Source organism: Sphaeramia orbicularis, chromosome 24, assembly GCF_902148855.1.
Source record: "Sphaeramia orbicularis chromosome 24, fSphaOr1.1, whole genome shotgun sequence".
Classification (NCBI taxonomy): Eukaryota; Metazoa; Chordata; class Actinopteri; order Kurtiformes; family Apogonidae; genus Sphaeramia; species Sphaeramia orbicularis.
The window spans coordinates 24,607,258-24,635,131 of record NC_043979.1 but is presented as its reverse complement, the minus strand read 5'-3'; the positions used below and the strand labels follow the sequence as shown (position 1 = coordinate 24,635,131).

The 27,874-nt window shown below is 38.6% G+C and overlaps 1 protein-coding gene across 2 annotated transcripts; it reads right to left on the bottom strand.

Annotated features, from left to right (window-relative positions):
* Positions 1 to 4,131: 4,131 nt before the first annotated feature.
* Positions 4,132 to 27,784, bottom strand: pinx1 (PIN2 (TERF1) interacting telomerase inhibitor 1). Of its 2 annotated transcripts, none has more exons than XM_030129109.1 (7): positions 27,747 to 27,784; positions 26,794 to 26,903; positions 25,529 to 25,621; positions 25,336 to 25,417; positions 24,627 to 24,716; positions 19,799 to 19,884; positions 4,132 to 5,475 (listed from the first exon to the last, which is right to left on the bottom strand). In XM_030129109.1, the coding sequence occupies exons 1-7, from the start codon at positions 27,763 to 27,765 to the stop codon at positions 4,792 to 4,794; spliced, it is 1,164 nt and encodes a 387-aa protein (XP_029984969.1). In that variant the 5' UTR covers positions 27,766 to 27,784; the 3' UTR covers positions 4,132 to 4,791. The 2 variants fall into 2 exon arrangements, with proteins under 2 accessions (XP_029984969.1, XP_029984970.1); XM_030129110.1 differs by having other exon boundaries at positions 4,132 to 5,472; positions 19,802 to 19,884.
* Between the last annotated feature and the right edge of the window lie 90 nt (positions 27,785 to 27,874).

The following is a 27,874-nucleotide window of genomic DNA, read 5'->3' as shown; positions in this document are numbered from 1 at the left end:
TTTTGTCAAGTCTTTCTGGATAGACATCTGCATGTTAACGTCAGAGTTTATTAATGTAAATATTACTCCATGTCTAGCAGTACGTCTAATGGGGTACAGGGGTGCACAGCGAAAAACAAGATAAGACAAAAAATAAATAAATAAATAAACAGCTGGTTTAGCCTTTTTGCCTGCTAAAAGAATGATTTTGTCAAACTGGAAAATTCACAAATCAAAGTGTTTCTCTATAGAAACATGGGTTTCTGAGATTTTAAATCTCTTAGGTATGGAGCGAATAACAGATATACTGAATGACACTGATTTTAGAACTGAAACCATGTGAGGGGTTGCATATCATCGTCACAAATCTGAAGTTGAAAGACGATAAATTCAGAGCAATAGGCAATTTTGTCAGTTCTTTTTTCCTCAATCCTGGTCCAGCCTTGATAATTTAAATAATTATTTATCTTGGACTGTCCTTTTATGTGGTGTTGTGAAAGATATTAATGTTATGCCTGTCTGGTTTGTTGGTTTGGTTGTTGGTTTTCATCATGGTTTAGATCTGTGTTTGTTGTCATGTATAATTGCAAAAATTTATAAAATGTGGGGAATAAATTCATAAAACAGAATCAACAGTTTTACAGTGCCCATAAAATATTTAACCCCTTGGAAGGTTTCCCTTTTTATTGCTTTTATCCAATGAGTCATTGTGACTAGAATCTGACCTTTCTGACAGGAATTTACAAGTAAAATTCTGAATGTCAAAGTGAAAACAAATTTTATACAAACAAATGTCAGTTAGTTGAAAATGCATGATGTAAAATACTTGATTGCATATATATTTAGCCCCTTGAAAGTGGCTGATTTAATTCAACAGAGGTTAAAAGTGGTTGGTACTCATAGTCTCATGACTACTGAAAAGGAGCTCATCTGAGTTCAGTCAATGTTTCTAGAGTGACTTTAAAGACATGGTGTCAAAGTCATTTTAGTTCAGGAGCCACATGCAGCCCGATTTGATTTCAAGCAGATCAGACCAATAAAATAAACACATAACTTATAAACAATGAGAACTCCAAAATTTTGTCTTTGTTTTTGTTAATGCAAAAAGTAAAATTAAAATATAAAAATGTTTACATTTATACACTATCCTTTCAAAAAAAAATAATAAACTGTGGAAAAACCTGAAATTTCTGAAGAAAATTAAGTGTAGGTTTAATAATAGTGTGACCCAACTTAACATTTATACATGTGCATCACAGATCAAATCTACAAAGGCACAAAACATATAGTAACAGGCTTGATACTATTCAGAACCAAAATGAGTTTGACAGTTTGTTAATATCTTCAGTGTAATTTTTGTTCTTTGCAAATGCATCCTACTGTATGTTTGACACCCCTAGTCTAGAAGGTCCAGGAACTGGTTTGTTAGTAGTTCTAGTTTAGACCATGAAGTCAAAAGAACACTTAAAAAACGTTATTGAAAAATTTCAGAGGAAATAGATGGAAAGTTCCAAGTAATTCAACATCCACTGAAGTTCAGGTAAGAAACAGAAGCGATATAGCATGTGTAAATGTGTGTAGACTAGAGCAGACCATCCTCACAAACTGAGTGACTGAAAATGAAACTAGTGAGACACGCTGGCAGCACAACTATGACCACTGAAACCTCAGCAGCTGAGCTGGAGACAGTATGAAGACAACTGCCCAGGTTAGTCAGCAGTCAAAGCTGTTTAGGAGAATGGAAAAGAGGAATCCACTGTGGAAGAATGCTCAACAAGAGTTCACCCAAAGGCATGTGAGAGACTTCAAGGTCAACTAGAAGACCACAAACACACCATCCCCACTGTGAAGCATGGTGTCAGCAGCGTCACTGTGAGGATGTTTCACAGCAGTTGGTCCTAGAAGGATGGTAAAGGTAGAAGGTAAAACGAATAAAGCAAATTATGGGGTAAATCCTGGAGGACAATCAGATATAACTTAGAAAAAGATTTATTTTCCAGCAAGACAATGACTTAAAGCATACAGTGAAAGCTAGATGAGAACGGTTTAGAGAACAGGTGAATGTTCTGGTGAGGCCGAGACAAAACCCAGACGTCAGTCTGACACTTTGCAGCTGGACTTGGAAAAAGGCTGTTCACACACAGTCCCAGTGCAACCTGACAGAGGAGTTCCACCGAGAAGAATGAAGTAAAGGTGTAAAATTGCAGTGTCCACATGTGCAAGACTGAATGAGACTGACAGGAGGGGGGTGAATATTTTTGTAATTACTTTTTTCTTACATTCTATTTTCAAAGAATTGTCATGATTTAGTAGAAAATCGTTTTCCCTTTCACAATACAGACTATATTTTGTAAATTCTTGCCAAAAATCCAAACAATATTGACTATGATTCCATTTATAAATGCAATAAAAACATCCAATGGGGTGAATACTTTGTACAGGGTGGGGAAGCAAAATTTACAATATTTTGAGGCAGGGATTGAAAGACAGTGTATGACCAATTAGTTTATTGAAAGTCATGAGAATTTATTTGCCACAAGAAAATTTACATAATAGAAAATGTTTTTATTCTATGTGTCCTCCTCCTTTCTCAATAACTGCCTTCACACGCTTCCTGAAACTTGTGCAAGTGTTCCTCAAATATTCGGGTGACAACTTCTCCCATTCTTCTTTAATAGTATCTTCCAGACTTTCTCGTAATAGTTTTGCTCATAGTCATTCTCTTCTTTCCATTATAAACAGTCTTTATGGACACTCCAACTATTTTTGAAATCTCCTTTGGTGTGACGAGTGCATTCAGCAAATCACACACTCTTTGATGTTTGCTTTCCTGATTACTCATATGGGCAAAAGCTTCTGAAAAGGTATGGATAATAGTGTTAGGTATGATTATGACATCAATATATGTTTGGTTTCAAAACAATTGACGTAGTGCCTGCTGAGAAAAAACAACTAAATGTTCATTGTAAATTTTGCTTCCCCACCCTGTACTGGCATTGTCTTGTACTGCTTTAGGTGACTGCTCAGTGGTTCTTAACATTTTCAAAGTTGATCAAACCAAATAATTCAGCATCATCTCTTCATGTTTTGTACTCTCTCCTTTCATTACATTGCTAAAAGTAGAAATCTCCAGCAGATGACTGTAGAGTAAAAACCACTTGGACTTCTGATAAATAATGAAATAAATAAATAAATAAATAAACAAGTGGTGCCACGCACAACAAACCCCGCCCCTCGGACGTATTGTAGCTTATTTTGGCATCGATCCAGCTGATGTCATCATGTCTATGTATGTGGTGTCAGCATATCTATTAACTCCATATATGTGCCAAGTTTGAAGCAAATTGAAACAAAATTTATGTTTTTTATAGACATTTGAAATTTTGCCCATTATAAGTAAAAGGGAGGAAAAAAAGATTTCAAAAATTCCTAAAAAAATTTGAACTTGGACCTACTTTTCCCAAAATGTAGCCACATCTGTTCTGAATAACTAGCAATCTATACACCCAGTTTGGTATGAATTCAGCCAATAGTTTTGCTGCTACAGATATGTGAAATTTTGCCCATTGTAAGTAAAAGGAGAAAAAAGATTTTAAAAATTCATAAAAAATTTGAACTTTGACCTACTTCTCCCAAAATGTAATCAGATCTATTCTGGGTCACTGGCAATCTATAAACCCAATTTGGTATGAATTCAGCCAATTGTTTTGTTCCTAGTGTGTTAACAAAAAACAAACCGAACCAAAAAGAATACCCCTTGCCTCCCCTTCGGTGGGCCGGGTAATAAATTCATCAACTATCAACTCCAAAATAGAGATGATCTGTGTGCTCTTTTGGCGTAGAGGACCAGACAACTTGAGTTTCCTTTTTCCTCCTTTGACTCACTTGTTCCACTGCTGAACAGGACCGGTTTGTTACGAGTTCATTTGTCAAGTCAAAGACAAGATTCCATAACGTCAGTCGGATTCGTAAGCGTCAACAGCAACTCTTGTGAAAGTCATCTGTGACTGCTTGAAAGCACCTAAACTTCACCTATATTTGTATTCGACATGTTTTGTACAACTTCACTGAACATGTCATCAAAATGTCTTATTTTCTATTTACATGTTCTGAAAAAAATAAATAAATAAAAAAATCAGAAACACTACATAATTACAATTAATTTGATTTATTAAAAACTTATTTCATTTAGGTGAAGAGGCACAGATTGTTTCATTTCTAAGCATTTCATAGGTGTATAAGTGTCCAGATTTCAGGCAAAATACCACATTACATCCATTTATAAATTACATTTGTTGATATTGGTCATAAAAACCACCAGCTTCTGTTGTTTATACAGAACTGAAAAGATCTACAGATACTTAAATGAATAATAATATAAAGATATTAATAGCACCAATGAGATATCAAAGTGGAAAGAAATGTTTTTTTTTTTTTTTAAATCCCCATCTGAATATTGTGTATATAAATATATGATGAGACATGGGATTACAGAAGTGTCTGATGATACAAAGTTGTTTCTCTGACCCCTAACATCTTGGTAACGTGGACCCTTCTTATATCATATGACTGGAACGTCTTTCCGATTTCCCCATTTTACATTTAATAGCAAAAGATGCTCGATACATCTTTGATTCAACTGATGAATCTAAAAGATGAAGCCACTTGTTCATCATCTGACAAACAGGACGAGTGTGTATCGTTATTAGTCAGCTATTTGAAATCTGTAAGCTCTATTTGTCCTGTAAAATGTCCCTTCCATGTCTGTGTAGCGAGGAGTTTTTCAAGTTGATATCAGCGTAAACATCAGCTCTAATCTGCCTCTTCTGAATGTTTCTTTTTCTTCTTTTTCTCCTTTTTGGATTTTTTCTCCGTCAACGCCTCTGTGTCCCCTTTACCTACAGCTTTGACCTCCTCTCTGTGTTTCTTCTTCTGTTTCTCTACAACTTCAGATTCTACGCTCTGATCCTCGGTCACGATGTGTCCGTTTAGATGCTCGGTTTCCCTTTTCTGCTTTTTCTGCTTCTTCTTCTTGGGGGGAGGCAGCTCCTCGACAGGGGTGCAGTCACAGTTCTCATTTGTAGGCGCTTCATTTTCAGCCGTTTTCCTTTTTTTCTTCTTCTTCGCTGAATATTCTTGTTCCAGATCTTCATCTTTTACCACAATGGGATCAGCATGTGCATCTTCCACCTCTTCCACTTCATCTGTTGCCTTCTTGCTCTTCTTTTTCTTCTTCTTCTTCTTAGGTTCGTCTGTGTCGTCGTCAATGATGTGGACAGGACTGGGATCCTCAGACGGGCCTGATTTCTCGCTGCTCTCTCCTTGGGCCTGGCCGCGAGCCCTTCTCAAATCAGCCATGCGCTTTGCAAAATACTCCTGCATGGTCAGAGTGCTGGTCACAGTCTTGGTGATGGACTCCGGATCCAGTTCAGCAGAGGCAGAGGAAGGGACGTTCTCCTCCTTTTCACCCTGAGAATCACTGCTGCTGCTCTCCTGGATCAAAGACACACAAAAAATTGAGGACTGTTATAGTTTAACGCAGCATTTAGAAACAGGCAACACACGATGGTGGATGTGGGAGCTAAAGTGTTCATCAGTCATCATGCAGAGATTAACCAGACGAATCCCAGTGAGTGAAAAGAGCCCAAAATAGGATACTTCAATAACAATGGGTGTTAAAGGACCACACTAAAATAAGCAATGACAGATCACTACAAGCATAATTGTCTCACATCTAGCATTCATCTTTTTGTTTAAATACATCCATCCGTTTCCCAGAAGTCAGCTTCTTCATGTAAAGGAAGTCCTGATGAATATGGCACCAGTGATAAAGAGTGAAGGAGAGATTTTCAGTTATCAGCGTCACTGCAGCACTGCTTTTGTTTCGAAGTATGCATTAATTTTTAGGTTAACCCATAAAGACCCAGTGCTACTTTTGTGGCAGTTCCAAAATATTTTTTTCTCTATATTTAATTTTTCTTAAGTGATTTATCACAATTTATTATAACATAATCCTATGTATTTTGTGTTTTTTCAGTGAACATCAGGTATTTTCCAATGTTAAATTCACTGATCGTGTAGATGTTCATTAATGTTCCAACTCCATGGCTTTTACTGGTGAATCAATGTTGTAGAAGATGACTACGGAGCCTCTGAACATCCAAATGGGTCACATCTGATGACAAACTGTATTTTACACCAATTATTTATATGTATCAATAGGATTAGTGGCTCAAAACTTATTAAACATTTTATATCAGTAGATGGTTTTGGTCGTTGGTGGTGGTTTGGGTCTTTATGGGTTAAACTGACACGAGTCCAGGCAGATTACATTCACTAGATTAGATTTAATAGGAGTTATATGAAATGGAAAGATTTAGACTTTAGTGTGAGAAATATCACAGGGTTTTAATCTTCATACACTGGAAAAAAATGCCCCTCTAAAAAAAAAAAAAAGTTAAAAAAAAAAAAAATTAATTCAAGATATTTTTCCCTGAATTAAGCAAAAAAAGCTGCCAATGGAACAAGTGAAAAATATCTGGGTAAGATTTCTTGAAATAAGATTTTCAAGATCTATTGTCTAAACATAAGTTCTTATATCTCACTGAAAAGTTACTCTTTAGGTGATTATGTCTTATTCTAAGTGTGATGAGATATTTTGACTAGAAATGAGAAAAACGCATTTGGTAAGATTTTGATTTTTTCCAGTGTAGGCCTAAACAGCCACCTGCAGTCGCGGAAAAAATTATTAGACCGTGAAAAGTCATCAAAAACAATGGTTTTGCAATCAAGCACTAACTCCTGTGTGTATCATGTGACTAAAACAGACAGAAAACAAAATATGGAATGAATAAAAGTACTGTTTTTGGCAGTACAATGCCATAGATACTGATATAAGAACTGAAATGATTTTGGTTATTATCAAGGAAACATGGAAAATGGTTAGATATCAGCTCTGAAATTAAACTCTTATGAGCTATTTTTGTTGTTATCATTATATTTGTCCAAACAAATGTACCTTTATTTGTACCAGGCATTAAAATGAACAAGAAATTGAAGAAAACAAGGGTGGTCTAATAATTTTTTCTGCAGCTGTATTCCTGAAAACACCCACTGCTATAAAATGCTTAATAACTTTTAATCACTAAATCCTATCAAAACCTGTAAATTATGCAGGTAAAATGCAGATTCTCATCTTTTCACTGACATCAGATATGACTTGTGGACGTTCGAGGCTCTGTAGTGAACGTGGAAACGCCATCAGCTTCCCTAAGTCTCATTCACCAGTAACACCCATGAGTTTAACAAATGACAGTGGTTGTAGACACTTATTATATTTGGTTAATTGTGTGTTTTGCACAAAAAGTCAGTTTTTCTTCAGTTTTCTCTATTTCGATATGATAACCTTTGAATTTACTCTGAGCTTTAATAAACATCTACATGGTCAGTAAATTAAGTATAAGAAAATACCTGCCTTTCACTGAAAAATGCAGATAAGAATATGAACAACATATGGCCAAAAATTATTTAGTAAAGAATAAATGAAGAAACAAAATAATTTGGTAGTTACCACAAATATAGCATAAAGTCTTTAAGGATTAAAACTGCAGTGAAATCAATATACGAGTATAAAATCAATGCTGGACACTCCACTGTTTGATATTTTTCTAAATTAACTCTTAATTTGGGTCAAACTACTTTGACTTTTTCTTTTTAGAGATCTTTGAAACCCCAATAGAATGTCATGCACTCATTGCGATATTTGGAGTGATTCCACAGAATACATGCCTCAACAAGAATTTTAAGAACATCATTGCCTTCACAACTTTAATAGCTCGTCGGCTCATTCTGCTTAAATAGAAAGACAGAAATCCACCGACATTCAACCTCTGGATTAAAGACCTTATCAACTATCTGACATTAGAGAAAATACGATATACCACAAGAGGCAATGCAGCAGCCTATTTTATCATATATTAAAAAGATAGACACAAACAATTTCTCATTGTAACTAAGGATATATATACATGTCATTATTTATTTTTATTTTATTTCAATTAATTTTATTTTATGTATTCATTTTGGAAGTGTGCATTTATATATTTTTGTTGGAGTATGAGGTGCATCAGGGTTGGGACTCTGTTAGAGTGGAGATACATAACTATGTTGTTATATTTTACGTACATTCAATTGTACATTTATGATTGTTAAAATACAAAAATTCAATAAAAAAAAACTTTGGAGGAAAAAAATAAACTACTATGACTTCAGGACACTGCAGTAAATAAAAAGGTAAACACGGATGTCTTTCTTCCCTGGATGTGTCATAAGGAAATACATGAAACCCCCTATTCTGGCACAGGTTTCTGTCATCATGAGACAAGCAACTTTTACTATTGCAACATAACAAGGTTTTGCAATCGTTGTGACAAATGCAGCTGCATTTCAAGCACCGGCCACACAAAGAATAAAGATAGCTTAAGAAAATGGTTTGAAAAATACACGACAAAATAAAGCGTGTAAGTTACATCTATGCTCTATACTTGTGTCAAAACTGCTTCTACTTGTTCCTCTGCTGAAATATACAGTGACTGAGCAGCACTGTCTCATTTGATTATGCTGAACCGTCATCTCACCATCCTTTAAGTTACAACTTTATGAGAGCGAGGTTCAACACAGACAACATTTTAACTCTACAGCATGAACATTTGTCACCTCACCTCTGCGACCCATTTGTCTTCATTTTCCTAATGGCCTACTCAATGCATAATGATTTGTCCAGAAGAATACAGACCCTCCTCCTGAGAACGCACTAAACAATACTGCCGCTCTGTGTATTACCTCGGTGGACGGCATTTTTCAAACCTTACAGATTAGAGATAAATTGAAAAGGCAGCGTAGTGTTGAGTCACCTCGCGGTTTGGCCTTTAAGCTTTTACATTCAGATTATACTACTTTGACCCTCAACGCTTATTGAGATGGACAGGCTAAACGATGAGCTGAGAAAACAATGAGGATGTGGATCCAAACAGGTCTTAGTGGACCTCAATGGACTGACATACAGAGTATCATGATATACATTGTGAGCTTCGTCTTGGGCTTCAAGTATCATCTGTAATTTCACTGGTTACTGACTAAATTCAGTATAATAAAGTGCCAATTCTTCTTAACCAGCCACCAGGGAGCTCACTGAAATCCAACAAGCTATTAGTCTTATCCCACTAAAAGGCCATTCACAGTCAATATATATATATCCATAACAAAAACAGCTATTGTTTTGTGGCCTAATATATTGATTAATACAGGAAAAAGTGATTGCTCTGCAAATACACCCCAGGTTTAACCCTCAAAGACCTAAACAGCTGCCACTGACCAAAAGCATCTATGGATTTAAAATGTTTCATACCTTTTGATCCATTAATCCCATTGACAGATTTTTAATAATTCAGGTAAAATGCAGTTTATCAGCTTTTTGCTGGCATCAGATATGATCCATTTGGACATTCAGAGGCTACCTAGTGAACATGGAAACACTGTCATTTTCTGCACCACTGATTCTCCAATAAAACCCATGTGGTTTTACAACTGACAATGGTTGTAGACACTTCTATATTCAGTTAATGAAACATTTTGTTGAAAAAGTCACTTCTTCAGTTTTCTCTGTTTTCATACAATAACCATGAATTTACTCTTGAGCTTTTATGAGCATCTACATTTTCAGTACATTAAATATAGGAAAGTGCCTGTTTTTCATTGAAAAATGTAAAATGCAGGGGATAACAAAGGTTAAATGTAGGGAAAAGACACTTAGGATTTGCCACAAAAATAGTTCTAAGGGTTTTAAGTGTTAAATGACCTCCTTTCAGGAAACATGGCATGAGACTCTTTTACTTGAATATGGCATGATTATTCACTGACCATTAGAAATAAAAAAGGATTTAATTCAGACGTGAAACTGTGACGTGACACATGATAAGGAATAAATGACAAGGCAGGCATTACAACAGACTGCAAAGTTTTCCGTCACCTCAGACCTTGATTAAAACAACCTCAACTTCTAACAAGGGGGATAGGGCCCTTCAGGTATGGTGCCATTAAACAAAAGTTTCCAACTTCCAGGAGAAAATCTATACTCCCTGTTACTGCACAATGGCATCCTCTCTGCTTGGGAGAGTGGAGTAGGGCTTAGAGCTGACAGCGCCAAACAACATGTAGCTGGGATTTGGGAAGATGGCTGGGGGCCACTTTAGCACTGCCTGTGAAATTACTCTCAAGAGAGGGAGAGGGTGAATGAGCGAGGGAGGAAAAAAGAGAGGAGAGTGACTGAGGCAGAAACATCTTCTTCATCAGGGAAAGTGGCTGCAACTTGGTATGTGCATCGTCCTCGCTGCCTGGGGATCTCCATTAGACTGATCCGACAGCAGAAAAGTGCTGCGCTGAGCACAGGCCGGACACACAGACATATGGATATAAAGCTACAGATCCGGTCAGCATTACTGGCAGCCCTGGAGGTTTTGTTGGTGAGTGTTGAGGGTAACATGTTACTAAGAAACAACACAGTAATGTTTGACATCTTGTTTCCAGGTGTGCTTTCTTTTCCCTGGCCTGTTATTATGTATTGCCATTTCTGTGAATTGCAACCAAGTGCCAGTACGATACGTATCCCCACACAAACCTAAGAGGAAAGTATTTTCTTTATGGTATAAAACATATCGTGCCTGCACTTGAAAACCCTTGGCCTTCAGTCCACACCAAAGTTTTCGCACATATGGACAAACAGACGGACTGATGACAACACCCTGCTGTGAGGGCCAAGGGTAAAAACAATTACATTACTTGTACCGTTTCCAGATCAGAAAAATGACTAAAAGAGAGAAACTGCTTTAATGTATTTACAATGAAAAACAATTAATGTAGCTATGAACGGTTGATTTTTTTTGTGAAAGCTATAAATCACAGCCTTTAAAAAATACAGTACAAATGCAGATGAAAACATAAGGCTACAGTGATCAATAAAGCTGCTACTAAATCCAAGTAAGTGTCATTAAAGTGATCTTTGAAGGGAACAAATGAAATAACAGAAATAATAGCCGTCTTCAGTCTTTTTTAAAATATTTTTCAACAAATTATAGTGAAACTGATTGTTTTAAATGACCAAATGTATTTTTAGTCTTTTCTTTGACGCGTGATGATAATATTTTATTACAATGGGGATTTTTTTCAAGTATTAGAAAAGTTTAATGAACACCATTATCTTTAAAGGATTGTAATATGTTAGCTACCATGTACAGATCAGAAAGGAACCCAACCAGTGCATAAAATCAGTGTCTATAATTGCTCAATCCGGTGAGGAATGCCTGAAAAAGACAGTCCCAAGCTACAACACAGAGGTTGAGGAATAGAGGGCTGGAGAACACACCTTTATCCAGTCGTGTCTACTCCTTCTCCTCCTCCTCGCAGACCCAGAACCCCAGGAAAAGGATGCGCTCAGTGCACTGTGTGCAGCTCTGAGATAAGGCTCCTTCGGCAGAGGAGCGGCCTGGCTGGCTATCGGGCCCTTCCTGCTCTGCTCTCTCCCCTGGCGGGGGCTGGGGCTGGGCAGGGAACACAGGGAGGGCCCGCAGAGGGTCCCACAGAAAAGGAGAGGGTGGGAAGACATTCAACAGGCCGCCTCCTTCAAGACACTCCAGTTCTATCTCTTCCTGCTAATTTAGCCAATGGAAAGCCAATGGTAAGGCATGTGCCAAGGTGCCAAGATACTGAGGCCAACACATTCAGGAGGAGAGTCAATCAAGCCAGCAGAGAGATGTGGAAATGGTTCACTGGAGTGCACATGAAACTTTTGTCCAACAGAATCCAGAACGGCAGAGAAATTCATTCAACTTTACAGACTAGTTTTCCAGCCTACTCATTTTTGCCTCTGACCTCATTCCAAAAGGCATTTAAAGTGACTCTCTTAGTATTTTAGTGAGTGTTGTAGTCGGCTGTTGCAGCAACAGCAAGACTGTAATATTACAATATGTACAAGCCAATGGGTCTTCACGGGAATAAATGGTAAGGAATGAATAGCAACGTCGTTCAAGCTTATTGCTAATTGCACTAATACAAATTTTAAAGAGGCCGAGAACCAGCGTAACTGTTAGCGATTCTTCTCTCACTGAGATGTTCAGGCAGATCACAAAGTAACCTGTAGAGTTGTTTTAAAACAGTGTTTTGCTCCTGCCAAAGTATACTGACATTTAATGACATAATGTTGACAGTATAATGACTGATGAAATGACAACGTCCAAAGAATACTGTAAGTCCAGAAGCTGCTGATGCAGCTTCAGCAACTTCAGCACCTGATTTTTTTTTTTTTCCTCCTAAGTCTGTTAGCATTGAAAGTGTCACTACAGTAAAGTCAGAGAGCTGCTGGCTACAGATGTCCGACTGTGCAGTAAGTTGTGGCTTTGAACAAATACTTTATTAAAGTACTGACAGAGCAACATTAGAGATCTGTAATGTTACTGACAGAAGTGTAAAATATTTTCATTATATTACTTTCATTATAAAAAAAAAAAAAAAATGAAGTAACAAATCAGACTATGGTGAGCTGTTAGAGCCACCCACAGTCATTGCAGAGAAAATGTCTTCACCATGACACCCATTGTGAACGCTGCTTCCAATTCATTCCTGTCTGTATCTTTTAGCTTCAGAGGTTAACTACAATTCACTTACGTATATTTAACATTAAAAGTATTTCTAAAAACAAAAACACTACTTGGACAGTCTCCATTTGAGAATTATTCCCACCTTTAAAATGTGTGAGACAGAGGGAAAAAAAAAAAAACAGGCACAGAGATACTGAATGTATTTGTCTAAAACTCCACACTTGACCTTTACCTGAAAGCGCTGGCTGTTAGATGATCCCTTAACTTAATCCCTTTATCATCTATAATTGGTGATAGTATTATGATAAACATCGGGGCATATCCGACAAATAACTGAGGTCCTATTGAGATGCTCTGGAAAAAAGGACTGAAGCGGACCGTCTGTTCGTACGTAACTGCACCTTCTCATCACATTGTGAATGAGCTGGAAATGCCTCATGTTTTTTACAACAATCATCTGGCTTGACATCAAACATTCGCTCATAATAGTTTCTCAAATAGAAAGATTGTTTTCTCTACAATCCAATATCTGATCTTTGCTTTTTTGGCCAGAGAGACTATAACAGTGTGTCATCAAGAAAAGTAACCAGCCAATATGGCAACTTTTAGATTACTGTAGGTTGGTTTACCTCTATATATACCAATATAATAATGATGTTTTCATGTAACAAGCAAAAACATAACTACCCAAAATTAATATTAACATTCTATTTAAACACCTATTGAAACTTACAGGAGTACCTGAAGTCAGCACAAGATTGAGAGGCTTAACGATATTTTTTTCACGTTATTCAAACAACTCGATATGAAGTGTTATATCTCACTAATGAGATTTTCACAAGTAAAAAGTCACTTCTGGTTCACATGTTAATTAGCACTTGACAATGCTGCAGTCGGCCATTTATTTTCATAAAAACTGCCTGTTTGCATTACTCGCTGTTCTATTTTTTTCAATAATTTCTCGCCAATATTGGTTGGGTCTGTAATTGCATGAGTGTGCCCTCATTGTCCTGCCACAATAATAAATTTGGCGATACTCAAGGTCTATGGATCAGGCCCTGATTAGCCAGCTGTCTCTCCCTGATGAGCACACAAGTCCAGCAGCCCATCCTTCATGAGCCTGATGTGGGTGGACAGAAAAACAGGTGGATTCCTTATTCCCTGCTAAATAAGCAAACCACTGACAGATATTTTTAAGTGATGTCTCTTCTTTCATAGCGCTACAAATATTAATCATCCACTTCTACAGAAACTAATATTCCGCAAAGTAACAAAGTCAGAAACTGTAAAATGGTATAGCATAAGTACATTAAAAACCCACACATGGAACATTCTACAAATTAGCAAAGACTTTTGCTAAAGGCATACTTTTGGTGTATAGTTGAGAGAAAACACAAAAAAATAGGTTTTGAAAAATTGCACTTTGTGCCCAGCATGAGAACGTTTATCATAAGTAACAAATGAAGACAACATTATGCATGCAGTGTGACTGCCCTGTGCTTGTTCAACATTGCAAATGCTTGCCGACAATGCCCCCCTCAAGCGCACAGGGGTCTCCCCCACCGCAACCCCAGAGAGAGTGATTATTTTCCACCGCTGTGATTTATTAGATTAAAGTCAGTGATTAAACGGTATACGGTGGTTGTAAACAGCCAAGAGGGCTGAAAATCTTTGGGCGGTTAGCTTCACCAGGCAGTAATTACCCAGGCCCCGTGTATTCCAGCTTAGGCCCGTAACTAAGAGACAGTCAGACCCTTTTTCTTTTTTGTCTGCCGCTAATCTGTAAGTGTCAGCGTGCTGGCATGGCTAGGAGGGAGCCATCCACAGAACTGCCAGGGAGGTAGGTGGTAAATGTGTGGTGTGTGTGTTTGTGTGTGTGTGTGTCTTTGCAGCAGGGCGTTGTGGTGGTGGGGTGTCACTTGGCGGGTCTGGATATTTCTGGCGGCAGAAGCAAAAGTGCCTGTCAACAAACACGATGCAGAAAGGGAGAGCTTTTACTTGAAGCAATTAGATGTTATCTGAGAATGAAAAAACCTCCTCAGTTTCACAATAAGCTAAAAACCTGCATGAATGCACTGACCACACCACAACAATGCATGTTTACAGCGGCATCTCCTTTCAAAAGATCACTACTAAAGCCAACTGATCTTAACAGAAAGGATCAGCTCTGGAGCCATATGACTTTTTATACTGATAATTATACACAGTGGAAATAGCAGAATGTTCAGAAATGAACCACAGGACAAACATTACAACTTATGAAGGAAAAGGAAAAAGTTGGCAAGACAGATAAAAACTTATGAAAGCAACATTTATATCCTAAAAATCAGAACTACTAGGTAGAAAAATAGCAGTAACTGCCCAAAGGTTTTACGTATGGTTCACAAAAGCATCCTTATTTTATGAAGAGGTTAAGGTAAAAAGTTAATTATTCAAACCAACTGCTCTAACTAATTAAATCAACCTGTAAATCCAATACTATGGGTGCAGACAATTTCTGCACAAAAAAAGACATTTTGAATCTGCGTTGTAAGCAAAGTTTCACCACTCGACTCCGCCCATCGGCTCCCCGGCGCTTCGCCGACACATCTGCCAAACGCCCAAGCCCCCAACCCACACCGCCCTGCCCCATATTCCTTAAGACGGTGGTACCGGGGGAGCCCCCACTGACGTGCGATCTTTCATGTGGACGACGCGTGGGCTGGGAAAACTGGCAACAGGTGCCACCCGATGAGGCTTGATCCTCAGCCCTTTGTGCCTGAGCAGGAGTGGGAGTGGGAGAGGCCGCAGGGGTCACACTGACCCGAGAGCAGGGCGCACCATACCGACCGACTGACTGGAGGCTTCAGACGTCAAAACAAGACTTGTACAAAATTACAGTTCACCATTTTTCTTTCCTGACATTTCTAAGGAGCAGAACTAATGAGCCGTGTCTTGCTGTAGTTTAATCAGAATCAGTCTCAATATAAGGTTCAACTAATTTTAACTGATGGTAAGTCAACCTGAATTTTTCCAAAAATTATTTCCCTAAAAATGTTTGAATATCAGATATAAGTCAAGTCCTATAAATTAGAAATTATCTTTAAAAATAAAGCTTGAGAAGAAAGCAAAGAGCAAAAATAGATCAAATTAAATTTGGACTTTTTCACTCCGCCCTCCCCCCCAAAAAAAAGAAAATTGTAGGAGGAAATAGTGGTGGAAAAATGAAACTGTGGCTTGTTTCCACCTTTCATCTGAGCCGGCAGCTTTAAAAAATGACCAACTTTTGTTGATATATGAATCGGCGGGGAGTCTATTTATCAGCAGGCCCTCTGTGGTCGCCCGCTTGGGTCCCTCAAGTCACAAGCCGCGTCGCTCCCCTTTGACTGATTAATTAGCCAATCAGAGGACATTTTTCACTGGGCGGCAGAATGGTTTATTTCAGCTAATGCCGGGCTTTCGAGCTGAGGCCCGTTGGAGCCTCGTCGGCTCTTTCGGCCTGCCTGAGTGGCCGGGCAGTGGGGCAAGGGAGATAAATCAAGCTGGGCTGGCCCCTCCATGTGGCTCCCCTAACTAAACCCCCTGAGGAGGGCACAGAGAGCCGGGGGTGGTGGAGAAGGAGGAGGAAGGAGAGGGGGACACAGGACGGCCAGGGGCACTGCTCACCCGCCGATAAGCGCAGGGAGCACAGGGCTGCCAAAGTGCCTTCATTTAGAAGTGGCCAGGGCTTTTTGATATCTCGGCAGAGGAGGGCCTGTCGTTTGTCATGCTGTGAGTAATTGTGTTGAGGGGCACAAGAGGAGTCAGGAGATGGGGGGGGCTCACAGGCGTGGGATGGGTGATGGATAACAGTGAAGACTGTAGATGGACAGGTGCTCCACCGCAACTTGATAACCCTCTGTGGACAGAGAGTGTAAATAATGGCTTTAAGCATACATTTTCAGGTGGCTACATGACTGAGTAGAATGGAGGACATCAGGTTTTTTCTTGCTGAAGTGTTTAATATATAGAAAAGTAGATAAATTTAACTTACAATATGTAGCATATAATATTAATATATATAGTATAAGTCTGTGAAATGCCCATATTCAATTAAAACAGATTTCAGATTTCCCTGTAAATTTGACTCAGACACTTTTGTGAAATGATGGATAATTTCCTGGAAGGTGCTGTCAGTGGCACTGAAATAAAATAAAACTACTTTTAATGCATCATCTCATCTCATTTGTCACATTCTGCAGACCTGACATCACAATGCAGTGCATAAATATATTAAAGCTTCTTTTTTACGGATTATTACCAGTTACACAGTTAATGTGATGCAGCGTAGGTGACTGTCTTACAGGTTATCAAAAAGGAAGTGTTTATTTTTACACAGTATCAGTATTGGCAAATATAGCTGCCAATAGTGGCCAAATGGTAATATTAGACTTCTGAACCATAAACACAGACCTTGAAGGAAAATAATAGTTATAAAGGAAAAATATTACTTCAACATAAGACTTTTTACCGCTAGTTTGATGTTCAGTGATGCAGATTTCTTTTAATTTATTTAATATTTAACTACTTTGCCTTAGACATTCATTTCAAAAGTTTTTCTGTTTATAAAAATGAAGTGCACAGTTAATTGAATTTCATGACTTGAATCACATCGTTGGTTTGTGTACCAACTGAAGGTGTGTGTTTGTCACAGAGAGGCAGACTAAAAATGAAAAATCAAAGCAGCTTTTTTTTTTTTTTTAGTACTACTTTGAAAGCAAATGCACATCTCAAAGTACTTAGTAAATATATGCCTTTAATACATGGATGGTTATAATATGATTTCTTTATATAGGTATATATCTTTGGTATTTAATTTTTTTTTCCCCCACAAAGATAAAAATACATGTTGAATATCTGTAATTTTTAAAGTAGTTGCAACATCATGAGAAAGACATTTTTTTACAAAAAGGGTTAATGTTGTGTCCCATCTGCTTATATGTTCTTGTTCTGTTGGACACAGTGAGTACAGTCTTTGATGTACACAGACATTTGGGACGGCTATGTGTGTGTGTGTGTGTGTGTGTGTGTGTGTGTGTGTGTGTGTGTTTGTGTGTGTGTGTGTTTGTGTGTGTGTGTGTGTGTCTGTCTGCATTTCAGGGAGTGTTGTGAGCAGCGATAAGAGGCCAGCAGGAAGCACATCACTGTGGAGGAAGGAAAACCCCAGCAGTGGGGGACTGGTGGAAGGGGAGGCTAGAGAGACAGAAGTGGGTGGTGGGTGAAGTGCTAGAAGATTCATGAGGGAAGGAGGGCCGTTCTGGAGAGGTGGATCCAGATTTGGTCGAATCCCCTGGCCTCACCTTGTCAGGATGTGGATACATGATAATGTCACTGTGGGCACCATGTGGAAACTACTACAAATCAACTCCACTACTAAATATCAGTTGGATATGCACTAGTCTTTTGGGCATTCGTATTATCGTATGTGTGTTTGTGCTGTAATGTTGGACTACTGTAAACACAGATCAGTGTGAGCTGAGGGTCACTGGCAGTGTCATGAACACACTCACAGGAGATCCTGCACAATGCCTAAAGCTTGATTGGTCCATCACCCACTTTGCCTCTTCCCAGCAACCTCAGATGTTGCTGGGCTTCTACACAAGGCCTCAGGGGATGCCATTGTAATTGTGTTCACTGTTTTCGATATGGTCAATGGTGTCCCTCCTGGCTGAAAAATAACAACCCATAACCAAACGATTAGGGACAAAATGATGGTGTGTATTGCTTGCATTTCCAATGTTAATCAGCTAGGGAGCAGTGGCCATTGTGATGTTATGGCTCTGTACCTGCAGGGGAATAGACATGGTTTTTTTCATACATTTTATGGATTTTAAGATGCCAATTTCTTCAAGCCAAATGCTTGAGATAAACAGAGGAAGCCAACAAGAGGCATTTCTGTGTCTCTGAGTGCAAACACTACATTTGTCATTGTCCTTCTGGCTCTTTATGGGGAAAACAGAACTTGTGGCAATTTTTTAGACACAGACGTATTGTTTCCTTCATTGCTATTGTTTTGATCTGTGTAACTATCTAAACATTCAAATGGTCAACTTGGATTTTCCAACACCCGTTTCAGCCCCCAAATTTAATTTGTCTATTTTCATACTTTACCCCAAGGTAACGCATTCCAAAAAACAAAAGGGTATCTCACATTCACAATTATGCTTAATACTGTACACAATAACCAAGAGACTAAATATAGGCAAGCTATTATAGTGATGAGTAAGCCAAAGGAACTTTAAATGCGCTCTGCCCATTAGAGCCTGTAAGCTACTGTTCAAAGTGCTTGAGAGCAATCATAGTGCCAAATGGCAAAGTGATATTTGAAGTGACCAACCATCAATGCCAGGAGCAAAAAGACAACTTTTTTGCAAGCATCACCATTTGACTTTTGCACAACTCAACGCAATTTGGACTTGCCTTTAATAATGCCTGCTGGCACACTTAACTTCCTGATGTGAGCGCTCCAAGACAGAAGTAGAGAAGAGAGAAGTGTGAAGGAGAGTAGAAGGAGGTAAGGGTACAAATCCCTTAACTGGATTTATGTGCTCTTGCCACCATCAGTGGCAAGCAGCACGCTGTGACATGGCTAATCTACGGCCACAGGCTGCTCTGCAGTCCGAGCCCTATAGAGGCGAAAGTGTCACATGAAACTGGACCTACTGATGGAGGCGTCAGCACCAGTGATCAACCCTAATTACCAAGACAGAGCAAGATGAGCTCCAGCCACCTGGCCAGAGGTATCCCTCTCTCCCCTAGTGGACACAACACTGGTTTAAAGCAGATCAGAGACCGGTTCTTATAGTTCTGACAACTACCATTTCAGCACAAAGACCATTACCTTTAATTATTCTGTCTCAGAGAGGCAGCAGCATCCTGTTTGCATCTTCAATTAGGGATTACAGAAAGATACAGAGGTCAACTATAACTAGACATAGGATGCTATAGGACCATGGGTGCTATTAAGTGGATGTGGTGATCATATTTGTAACCATTAATAATTACAACAAATGATCATTTAAATAAGAAGAAATACATATTCTCCTATTGCTTTCATGTGTGTTAAGATTAACACAAAACCCTTCGGCTGGTCATATAAAAAAATAGACATATAGAGATATACAAAGATAATGCAGCTGGTTTGCATGTCTCACCTGCTCTTGGTCTTTGGCAGATCTAGCCCTCTTTCCAAAGATACAGTTAAGATCTTTTTCACTTCGGGATGAGAGATCCTTTCCTAAAATAAGAAGACAAAAAAACAAAACAAAACACTAAAAATCTCACAGAAAATTATAACTCAAAATCAACACAGGCTTATTTATTACCTATCTGTGTTAAACAGCAGTAATATGAAACCAGTATCAGTGACCTCCAACACCCCCACAAAAAAAGCAAAGTTCTACTCAAACATTTAGTCAACTACCTGTGATGGTAGCAGCTGAAAACATGAGTGTGAGAGTGTGTTTGTGTGTATATGTATGTTGGGGGGTAAAGAAATGTGGTCTCACTGTGAATAAAGGGGAGGTTTGCATGGTTTGCTCCAGGGACAAAACGACAAAGAAAAATAAACCCGCAGCGAGGTCTAACATGCCACACCTCCGGATTCCCATTTTCAAGGCAGGCCTCAAAGACTCCTGAAGCACACAGCCGCCTGTCTCAGGCCCGGGTCCTGTTCGTACAGCTGCATCCTCTTCCTTCAGCAGGGCTCTGATAACATTTGGTTATTTATTGCTTTAAAACCTCTATCTCCCCTTCTCTTGGCTTTGAAAGCCACTGTACATGCAGGTCTAAGAAGTAAAACGACAAACGCATGATGAAAATGAAAATAAATGTGAACGGGTCCCTGTGGTGTTTGTCATCTACTGACCTTGGGTGAAAAGCAAAATTATGCCCAATCTGACCTTTCTGCCACTTAGACCAGGAAGTGGCTGACAGAATTCTCCAGCTTTCAAATAACAATGTTCTGATAAAAAAGGAGCTTACCGCACACTCAAAAGGTGGCCAAGTGCCATTACGCAGGATAAAGTGTTGGAAAGTGTTACAAAACACATGATGGTTACTGAGGTTACGGTTAAAATGGTAACAACTGTCAGTACAGATAACCAGTCAAACCAGACCAACACACCCCCACACTAAACAGAAACCGAAAAACATGACCAAAAAAAACAAAAGGGCAGGACAAAATATGGTTGTATCCAGTCGAATACATGTAGTAAATATGAAAAAAAAAAGCTATGCATTAACTGTGTTTTCCTTACTGTCATCAAAAGCATTCGGGGTACAGACACCTCCTGACAGAAACCAGTTGTTTAAAGTTTAAATACTGTGGCGAACCCTGCTGCAAAGATCAGCGGATGGAGAGCTGTAGTTAAATTCTGCATCAACCACCCTTGCTGCTGTGACAGGTGATAGATGGAGAGAGCAATTAAAACTGGGTTACTGGTTTATGCTGTGGGCCCGGACCTAAGCAGTGGAGATTTTGGTGCCTTTCCCCACAAACAAAGGCCATCAATCCTCAGTGCTGCCAGTGAAGGAGCCAGCCTGAAAAAGGATATCAATAAAAACCAGGAGAGAGCAAGGAGGAGGCCTGCGCGGAGGGGGAGGCCCCTGTGTTTGCCCGTTGTTCTGATGCTGCTGCAGCCAAAGTGCATTTTGCAGGAAAGACGACACGAGCCATGCGTATCTTCTATCGAGGACCGCTAACCCATCATCAGCAACAACCATATTATTCTGATATGAACCATCTCAGCTTCAACTAATACTGTGTCGATCACATTTATTTTTAACAGCTGAGACGCATACCCAGCCTCTTCTTCATTGCAAACCTACTTGACCTCTACCTGTACAGAACAACTGTACATACCGAACTATGAGAGCAGTACCTGACTTTCTCAACCTCTCATATAACAAGCTTAACGACAGTAAATCCATTACCATGCCTTAACTTGGCAACAGCTACAAAGGGAGGGGAGCCGGCATCGGAGCAGTCAGTAGAAGCATGCAAACAGGCGTGGCGCAGTATGAGTTGCCAGGTAACTCTTTGGTCACCATGCCAATCCAGACCACAAGCTGGACATGGTAGACTAGTGTCAACAGGAAATTTAAAAAATAGTTAAATAACATAGGTAGCCACCTTTTACATTACTTGTAAAAGGACCGTGATATTCACTCCATTAAAACATGTCCATTACACAGTCATTGTTTTGTAGCCACAGTGCACGGAAAGGTCATGTCTGTCAAACCGCTTAAACCTGAAGACTCAAGTTTCCAATGAAGTTATGAGCCGTTTATAGATCAACAAGAACGCCAGCGTCCTTTCTGTTGCATGACAACGGTTGTAGCCTCTTTCAGTAGCGACAGGTTGAAGTGGTGTTAAGTTGCTAAACAGAGTTGAATTGACAGGTTTACTCCCTGCAAAGTGACAAAACCGCCTTGGGATTGAATTCCAATGAAAAGATTCCCAACAGTATTTCCTCTAATCTGTTTCCTCCCGTGATTTCCAACTTTTGTAAAAGTAAAAAATACTGAAGAGCAGCAAATGTCAAATGCCAGGTGGCGGTAATGATGCAGGGATCTCAATGGTGTCCTCAAATAGAAACCTAAACTCCTGCAGGATCAGACATTAGTAGTTGACGACTAGGAGACCAAGTTCAGGGTGCACGCAAATATCTAGAGTCTGAAGAAACTAATTTAGCTGTGAATAAGAGGTGAAGCACTGCCTCATAAGGTCAATGAGGCCATTGTTGGAGTTAGAGACATGGAAACAACTTAAAGAAATAAGGGTCGAAAAATAAAGTCTGAACTGAAATTTTCTATTTAATTTAAAAAAAAAAAAAAAAAATCCTAAGCATTTGTGATGAATGTTTCAGTTTATCGACTCGAACAGACTATGTATTGTTAATTAAAAAATGAAAAAAAAAATCGGCCTCTTATCTAAGGTATTCTATCCAAGTGTTCCATGCTTCAAATCCATCTGGGACATGGCCTTTTTCTGAGTCCTGCCAAATTAAGATCACAAAAACAGGGTGAGACGGTCTGCAGAAGAAACTGAGGCCATGTTTTATCAGACAGGGTCATCTATCTAATAGGTCACGCAGCCCCTGGGAGGTGTTGTTTTTTTTGGGGGGGGGGGGGGGTTGTAAATGGACATGCCAGATGCCCCAAACAGGAAATAGGAAGTTGCTATTGAATGACGTAAAATATAAAAGCCTCTTCCAGGTGAGGCAAAAGTTGAGGATTTTGTTTTCCCTGAGTATGCTGACCTCATGTCGTACAACTATAGATTAATGACTTCAACACATGGCTCATCAATACTTGATGAACCTCGACTCTGCAGGGACAGAATTCTGCTGGAAAATCGGCAGATGTAGTGTGGGGTAATGCGAACATGCTGATTACCCTACCTGGGACAATTTACTATCTTTTTGATGGGTTAACAGCCATAATTGCTGAAATGTACTTTAATCCTTAGGGGTCACCGGTCATGGCTCCGTGACTGAATCACATGACATTTTCAACACGTTGTAGCATCGGAAGTCAGTCACATAGACCACTGGGGAATACTCCATTCGAAAGTGTGGACTTGAAAGACTCTCCCACTTTTATTTGATGTTGATGGAGCAAATACAACTGGAGATACGATGTTTTAAACCCAGAGCAAACAAGCAATATAGCATTATTATAGCAATATAACGCCAGCGTTATATTTCTAACCGTATCTTTATCATTTTTTGTCCTTTTTCAAAACGGAAAATACTGGCAGAATCTGCGGATGCTAATCCACAGACTGAATCTGTGGATTCTAATCCACAGACTGCATTAGCATAGCAGATAAGGGTGAGAATGACCCCCATATGTACCGGATGCAGAAACTGGGAGGACCAGGGGTGGGAGGGGAAGAAAACCGGGGAAAACACCTATGTAAAGATATGCTTTTATGTCAAATATTTGAATATAGTTTTAATGTATAATTTTGATTTATATACCTAATATTTGGAACCAATATTTACTTTTAAAGTCTCTGAAAAGGTTCGTTAAGCATCTTTGTGTTATTTAGGCAATAAATTATACATTTTTCAAATCCGATTTTATATATTTTGTGTGTTTTTTGTCCTTTCGTGTTGATATAGTAGGTTAAAGTGAAAAAATAATAGGCAGATGAAATAGATGAAGCTATGCAGAATAAAAGATACCAAACATGGGTATAATAAACATTTCCTTATATAGTATACAAAGGCAAAATCAAAAGTACTGAAAAACAGCCACAATAGGCTCAGACCCCTTAGGGTTAAATAGCTATTCAATCATGGATGTAAAAACATAAGGAGTGAGCAATAAAAAATAAATATGTTGAAACAGTTTGGAAGGGAAAAAAAATCAGGTTGTGATTAAGGAACTGAATTGTGCCTGTAACCACTGCATTATGGTGTTTGCTCTGGCAAAGTGACTCAGCCTTAATATATGGACTAGTAATTATTAACTTCAGTACTCATAAGTAAAACTCCTCCTGTTGTCCATCAATGTACTGGCCTTGACCAGCAAATCTTGACTTCCTGACATTTAAATGAGTGATAAAACAAACAAGAAGTCTTATTAATAACCTCCCCTGGCACTGACCGACCAAATGACCTGGTACAGCCTGGCAGCGCACTGAAGAGCGTCTGCAGTCAGAGCCAACAGCGTAAGGCTCAACGTAAGGCAATGGAAGTTGTCTGTCTGTGTGGGAGGAAAGTCGAAAAAAGCAAAAACACCTATTTAAGAATAGAAGAGCTTATCTATAAATCGATACAGAGGACACAGTCTGGCTGAGGATGATACAAAAACAGACTTACAGGTAGTAAGTTTAGTAGTAATCTGAGGGTAGTGATTGCCGAGAATAGCTTTAAAAAAAAACTGATTGCGCATGTAGGTCTCCGTGAGCAATGTTTGTTAACTCTGATCTGTTTTCTTCTGGAGAGACCAAACAGATCACAAACTCACCTTTAGTAAATTTCATGTAATGGACCCTCTTTTTGGCCGTCTTGGACTTCTCTTCCAAGCTGAAGCCTGTCTGCTCTTCTTGTGGAGAATCTACACAGAAACAAATTAATAAATAAGAAAATAATAGTCATGATGTGTTTAACCAGGTTTCAATTTGTTCATCTTTAGAACTTTTAAGACAATTAAAAATACAATTTAAGACCAATTTCATGTTGCACTATGCTTGGGCTTTGTTGATGCTACCGATGTGAATACAGAACAAGTTTAGTTGAAGGCAGGCGCTGGATGATGGTGATTCATATTTTTGTTTACTTCCTATGTGATTCTGATGTCTTTATACTAAAAGTCCCCAATGTGTGTTTTTGTGTACAGATACAACAGGCTGCTAATTCATTATTTTCAATAAACTAATCTATATGGTCTGTCAAAAATCACATGTTTGAAAACTTAAGATCAAATATTCAGATTATTGTGCTATTTAAGTATCAAAACAAACCCTGTGACAGTTACTTAAAATGATGTCCAGTATGATTGTCATCTCCCATAAAACAGTGTTCATTTCTGCTTTAAGGCCTGGTGATAACTATAATGTTTAACGGAGGACAGTGACAGTAGCCGTTGCTGATCACTAAACATTGCAGCACAGCGCCCTCTACTGTCCAACATACTTCTCAGGCAAAGTGACTCCAACACACTACTTTGTACACACCGGTATTGTTGCTTTGACCATGGCAGTTGTTCAGCTGAGCAAGAAGCTCATTGAAATCATCCTGGTGGGCAATCCAGTTATCCTGTGAACACAGCAGGTATTAACACAAAGAACCCAGACAGAAACCTCCACAATAAAAATGATGTAAGTAATGGAGATCAGAGCTGTGTTACTAAGTGTTACTTAAACCTACCTCATGGCTGACATTGGCTCCAAGACCAAGGCTGTTGTTTTTCAGTTTTACTTTGATGTGATCAGTGGCGCCTTGCTCACTTTTCCCCAGGCCCTGTACACAAACAAGAAAAGGTCTAACATGTAATCACTCCTGATTTTTCATCACAATTTTGCTTTCTTTTATCTGTTTAATATCTTCATTACAAAAGCTCCAGAACACAAACAATCTTTAAAAATAGTCAGACATCCTCCATCATGGGAAGATAAAGTGCACAACTGACTTGCACACCAATCTGTGATAATACTGTGACACCAGAACCAGCTGAGTCTGATCTAATTTTAATTTTTAGAAGCCAGGGCTTTCCCTGGGAGGGTTATGTGTGATTGAAGGATTTAAACATCATTTAAAATTATTCACCATTACTGTTATTATTTTAATCATCACTATAATCATACCACTTTCATATTATTGTTTTGTATTGTATTTGCTGTATTTCTGATGGGTTTACGTGAAGTTTGGGGTTTACATATTATACCCTCCATAGTTTAGTTCTCTATTTGTTTATTTTTTATTTCCTGGCAGAATGGTTGCACAATGGTGATACAACCAATACAGAGGTGCTACGACTAGTTATTTAATGTTATCTATTTTAATGTGATCGCTGATGAAGGAAATGTATTCGGAGGAAGTAAAAGTCGTAACAAGGTTTCCATAGGTGAACCTGCGGAAGGATCATTACTGGTTTTGAGAAGTGGACACTGAAACTAAGAAAGGGGCTGGACTAGATAAGCTTTTGCTTCTTTCTGTCCCTTCTCAAACTGTGTATTATGAGTTGATCCATACGTACATTTACGTTAAATTTGTTGTATTTCGTTACTTTTCTGTGATTAATGACCGTTGATGGGTGCATATGTAATTGATTTCTTGCTTTTGTTTTGTCTTTTTTACTTCAAAGTTTAAGATAAATAAATTAAACTAATTATGTTCTTTATGTTACTTCTAGGAAGTTTCTATGCTTGCACACAGGTCTGTAAGATGACATAAAAAAGAAAATGGACAAGATTATTTTTTCAGAAGTCAATTGCTAAGTTGGACATAACACCTTTGCATCTAAACTAACATGTGTAACAAAAACACAAGTATGCACATTAACCATTCTGTTTTTGTGTGTAAAACAATACTTCAAGTATAAAAGGCATCAAATGGCATCAGTATTTAGCCACTGCTTATTACAACAGAAGAAATAGCCACAAGAGATGCTGGAGACCATTCCCAACACTCACCTTGCCCTTGGACCACCCCATTCGCTCCAGCATCCTCTGTCCAAATTTGGAGTCATCTTTACTCCAGGAGCTGTTTCTGGGGTCAACTGACCACTTCTGTTTCCTACGGGCTGGAGAGAGAGAAAAGCAACAAACAATTCAATAACTGAATATTGTGACTTGTTTACATTTCATTTTAACTATTAGTTTACCAGTTTCTGATTTCTAGTCACAGCCTGGAAGGTGCCAGACATGAGGGAAAAGAAGAGGGAGGGTAACAACTAATAAAATAAATATTGACAATCAAAGAAACACTTACAAAGAAACTATACCGAACAAGACCAATACAAAACCCTCTACCATCAAACGTAACATTACAGGAATGACAAGCAGCTCATACCTGCACGTGACACTGTCAACAAACACACAGTATCAAAGACTTACAGTGTGTAATGAACATAAGAAAAACAGCTGGCCTGAACATTAGTGTAAAATCCCCTCTAAAACGCAGATCTCATAACTTTGCAATCCTAAATAAGAACTGAGAAAAATTTTAAAATAAAAAACAAAATGGGGACATCAGTGGTAAATATTACATACACTGTTATGGAAAGTAGAACCAAGGAATACGTTCTCAAATGACAACGGTGCGTCACAGCTTACAAAAAACATATAAATCAAATTGTGGAGACACTTAAACTGGTCAACTGAGGCCAGAAAATGTGATCATAAAGGCAATATTGACAGATTGTAGGTACTGACACTGCTACTACACAGGAGCACACGTGTTTACGTGGAAGCGGCTAATGCTAATGTACCCATCGGAACACTGTCAAAGTAATAATTCTTTGTAAACTAAAAGTCTTAACAGTAAATATCAATAGTAATTACTGGGCATATCAAAGAAATACGGGATTTTATAAGACACAGTAAAGTTAAAAGCCTTGTAAATATAGTTCCCAAATTGTACATACGTTCGGCAAGCATGGCCATCCTGGGGTCCTTAAACAGCTTGGGGATAGCGAGTGCAGCTCAAAAATGTGCCTGTATAAAATGTTACTCTACGTTGCTTATTTTTTATCAGATTGCTGAGGTTAAAAAA

Coding starts and splice junctions, on each gene's coding strand:
- pinx1 (XM_030129109.1), bottom strand. Junction 25,622..26,793: donor TGGGGTGGTCCAAGGGCAAG/GTGAGTGTTGGG, acceptor GTTTGTGTACAG/GGCCTGGGGAAAAGTGAGCA. Junction 5,476..19,798: donor CCAAAGACCAAGAGCAGGTG/AGACATGCAAAC, acceptor GTGTCTTTGATC/CAGGAGAGCAGCAGCAGTGA.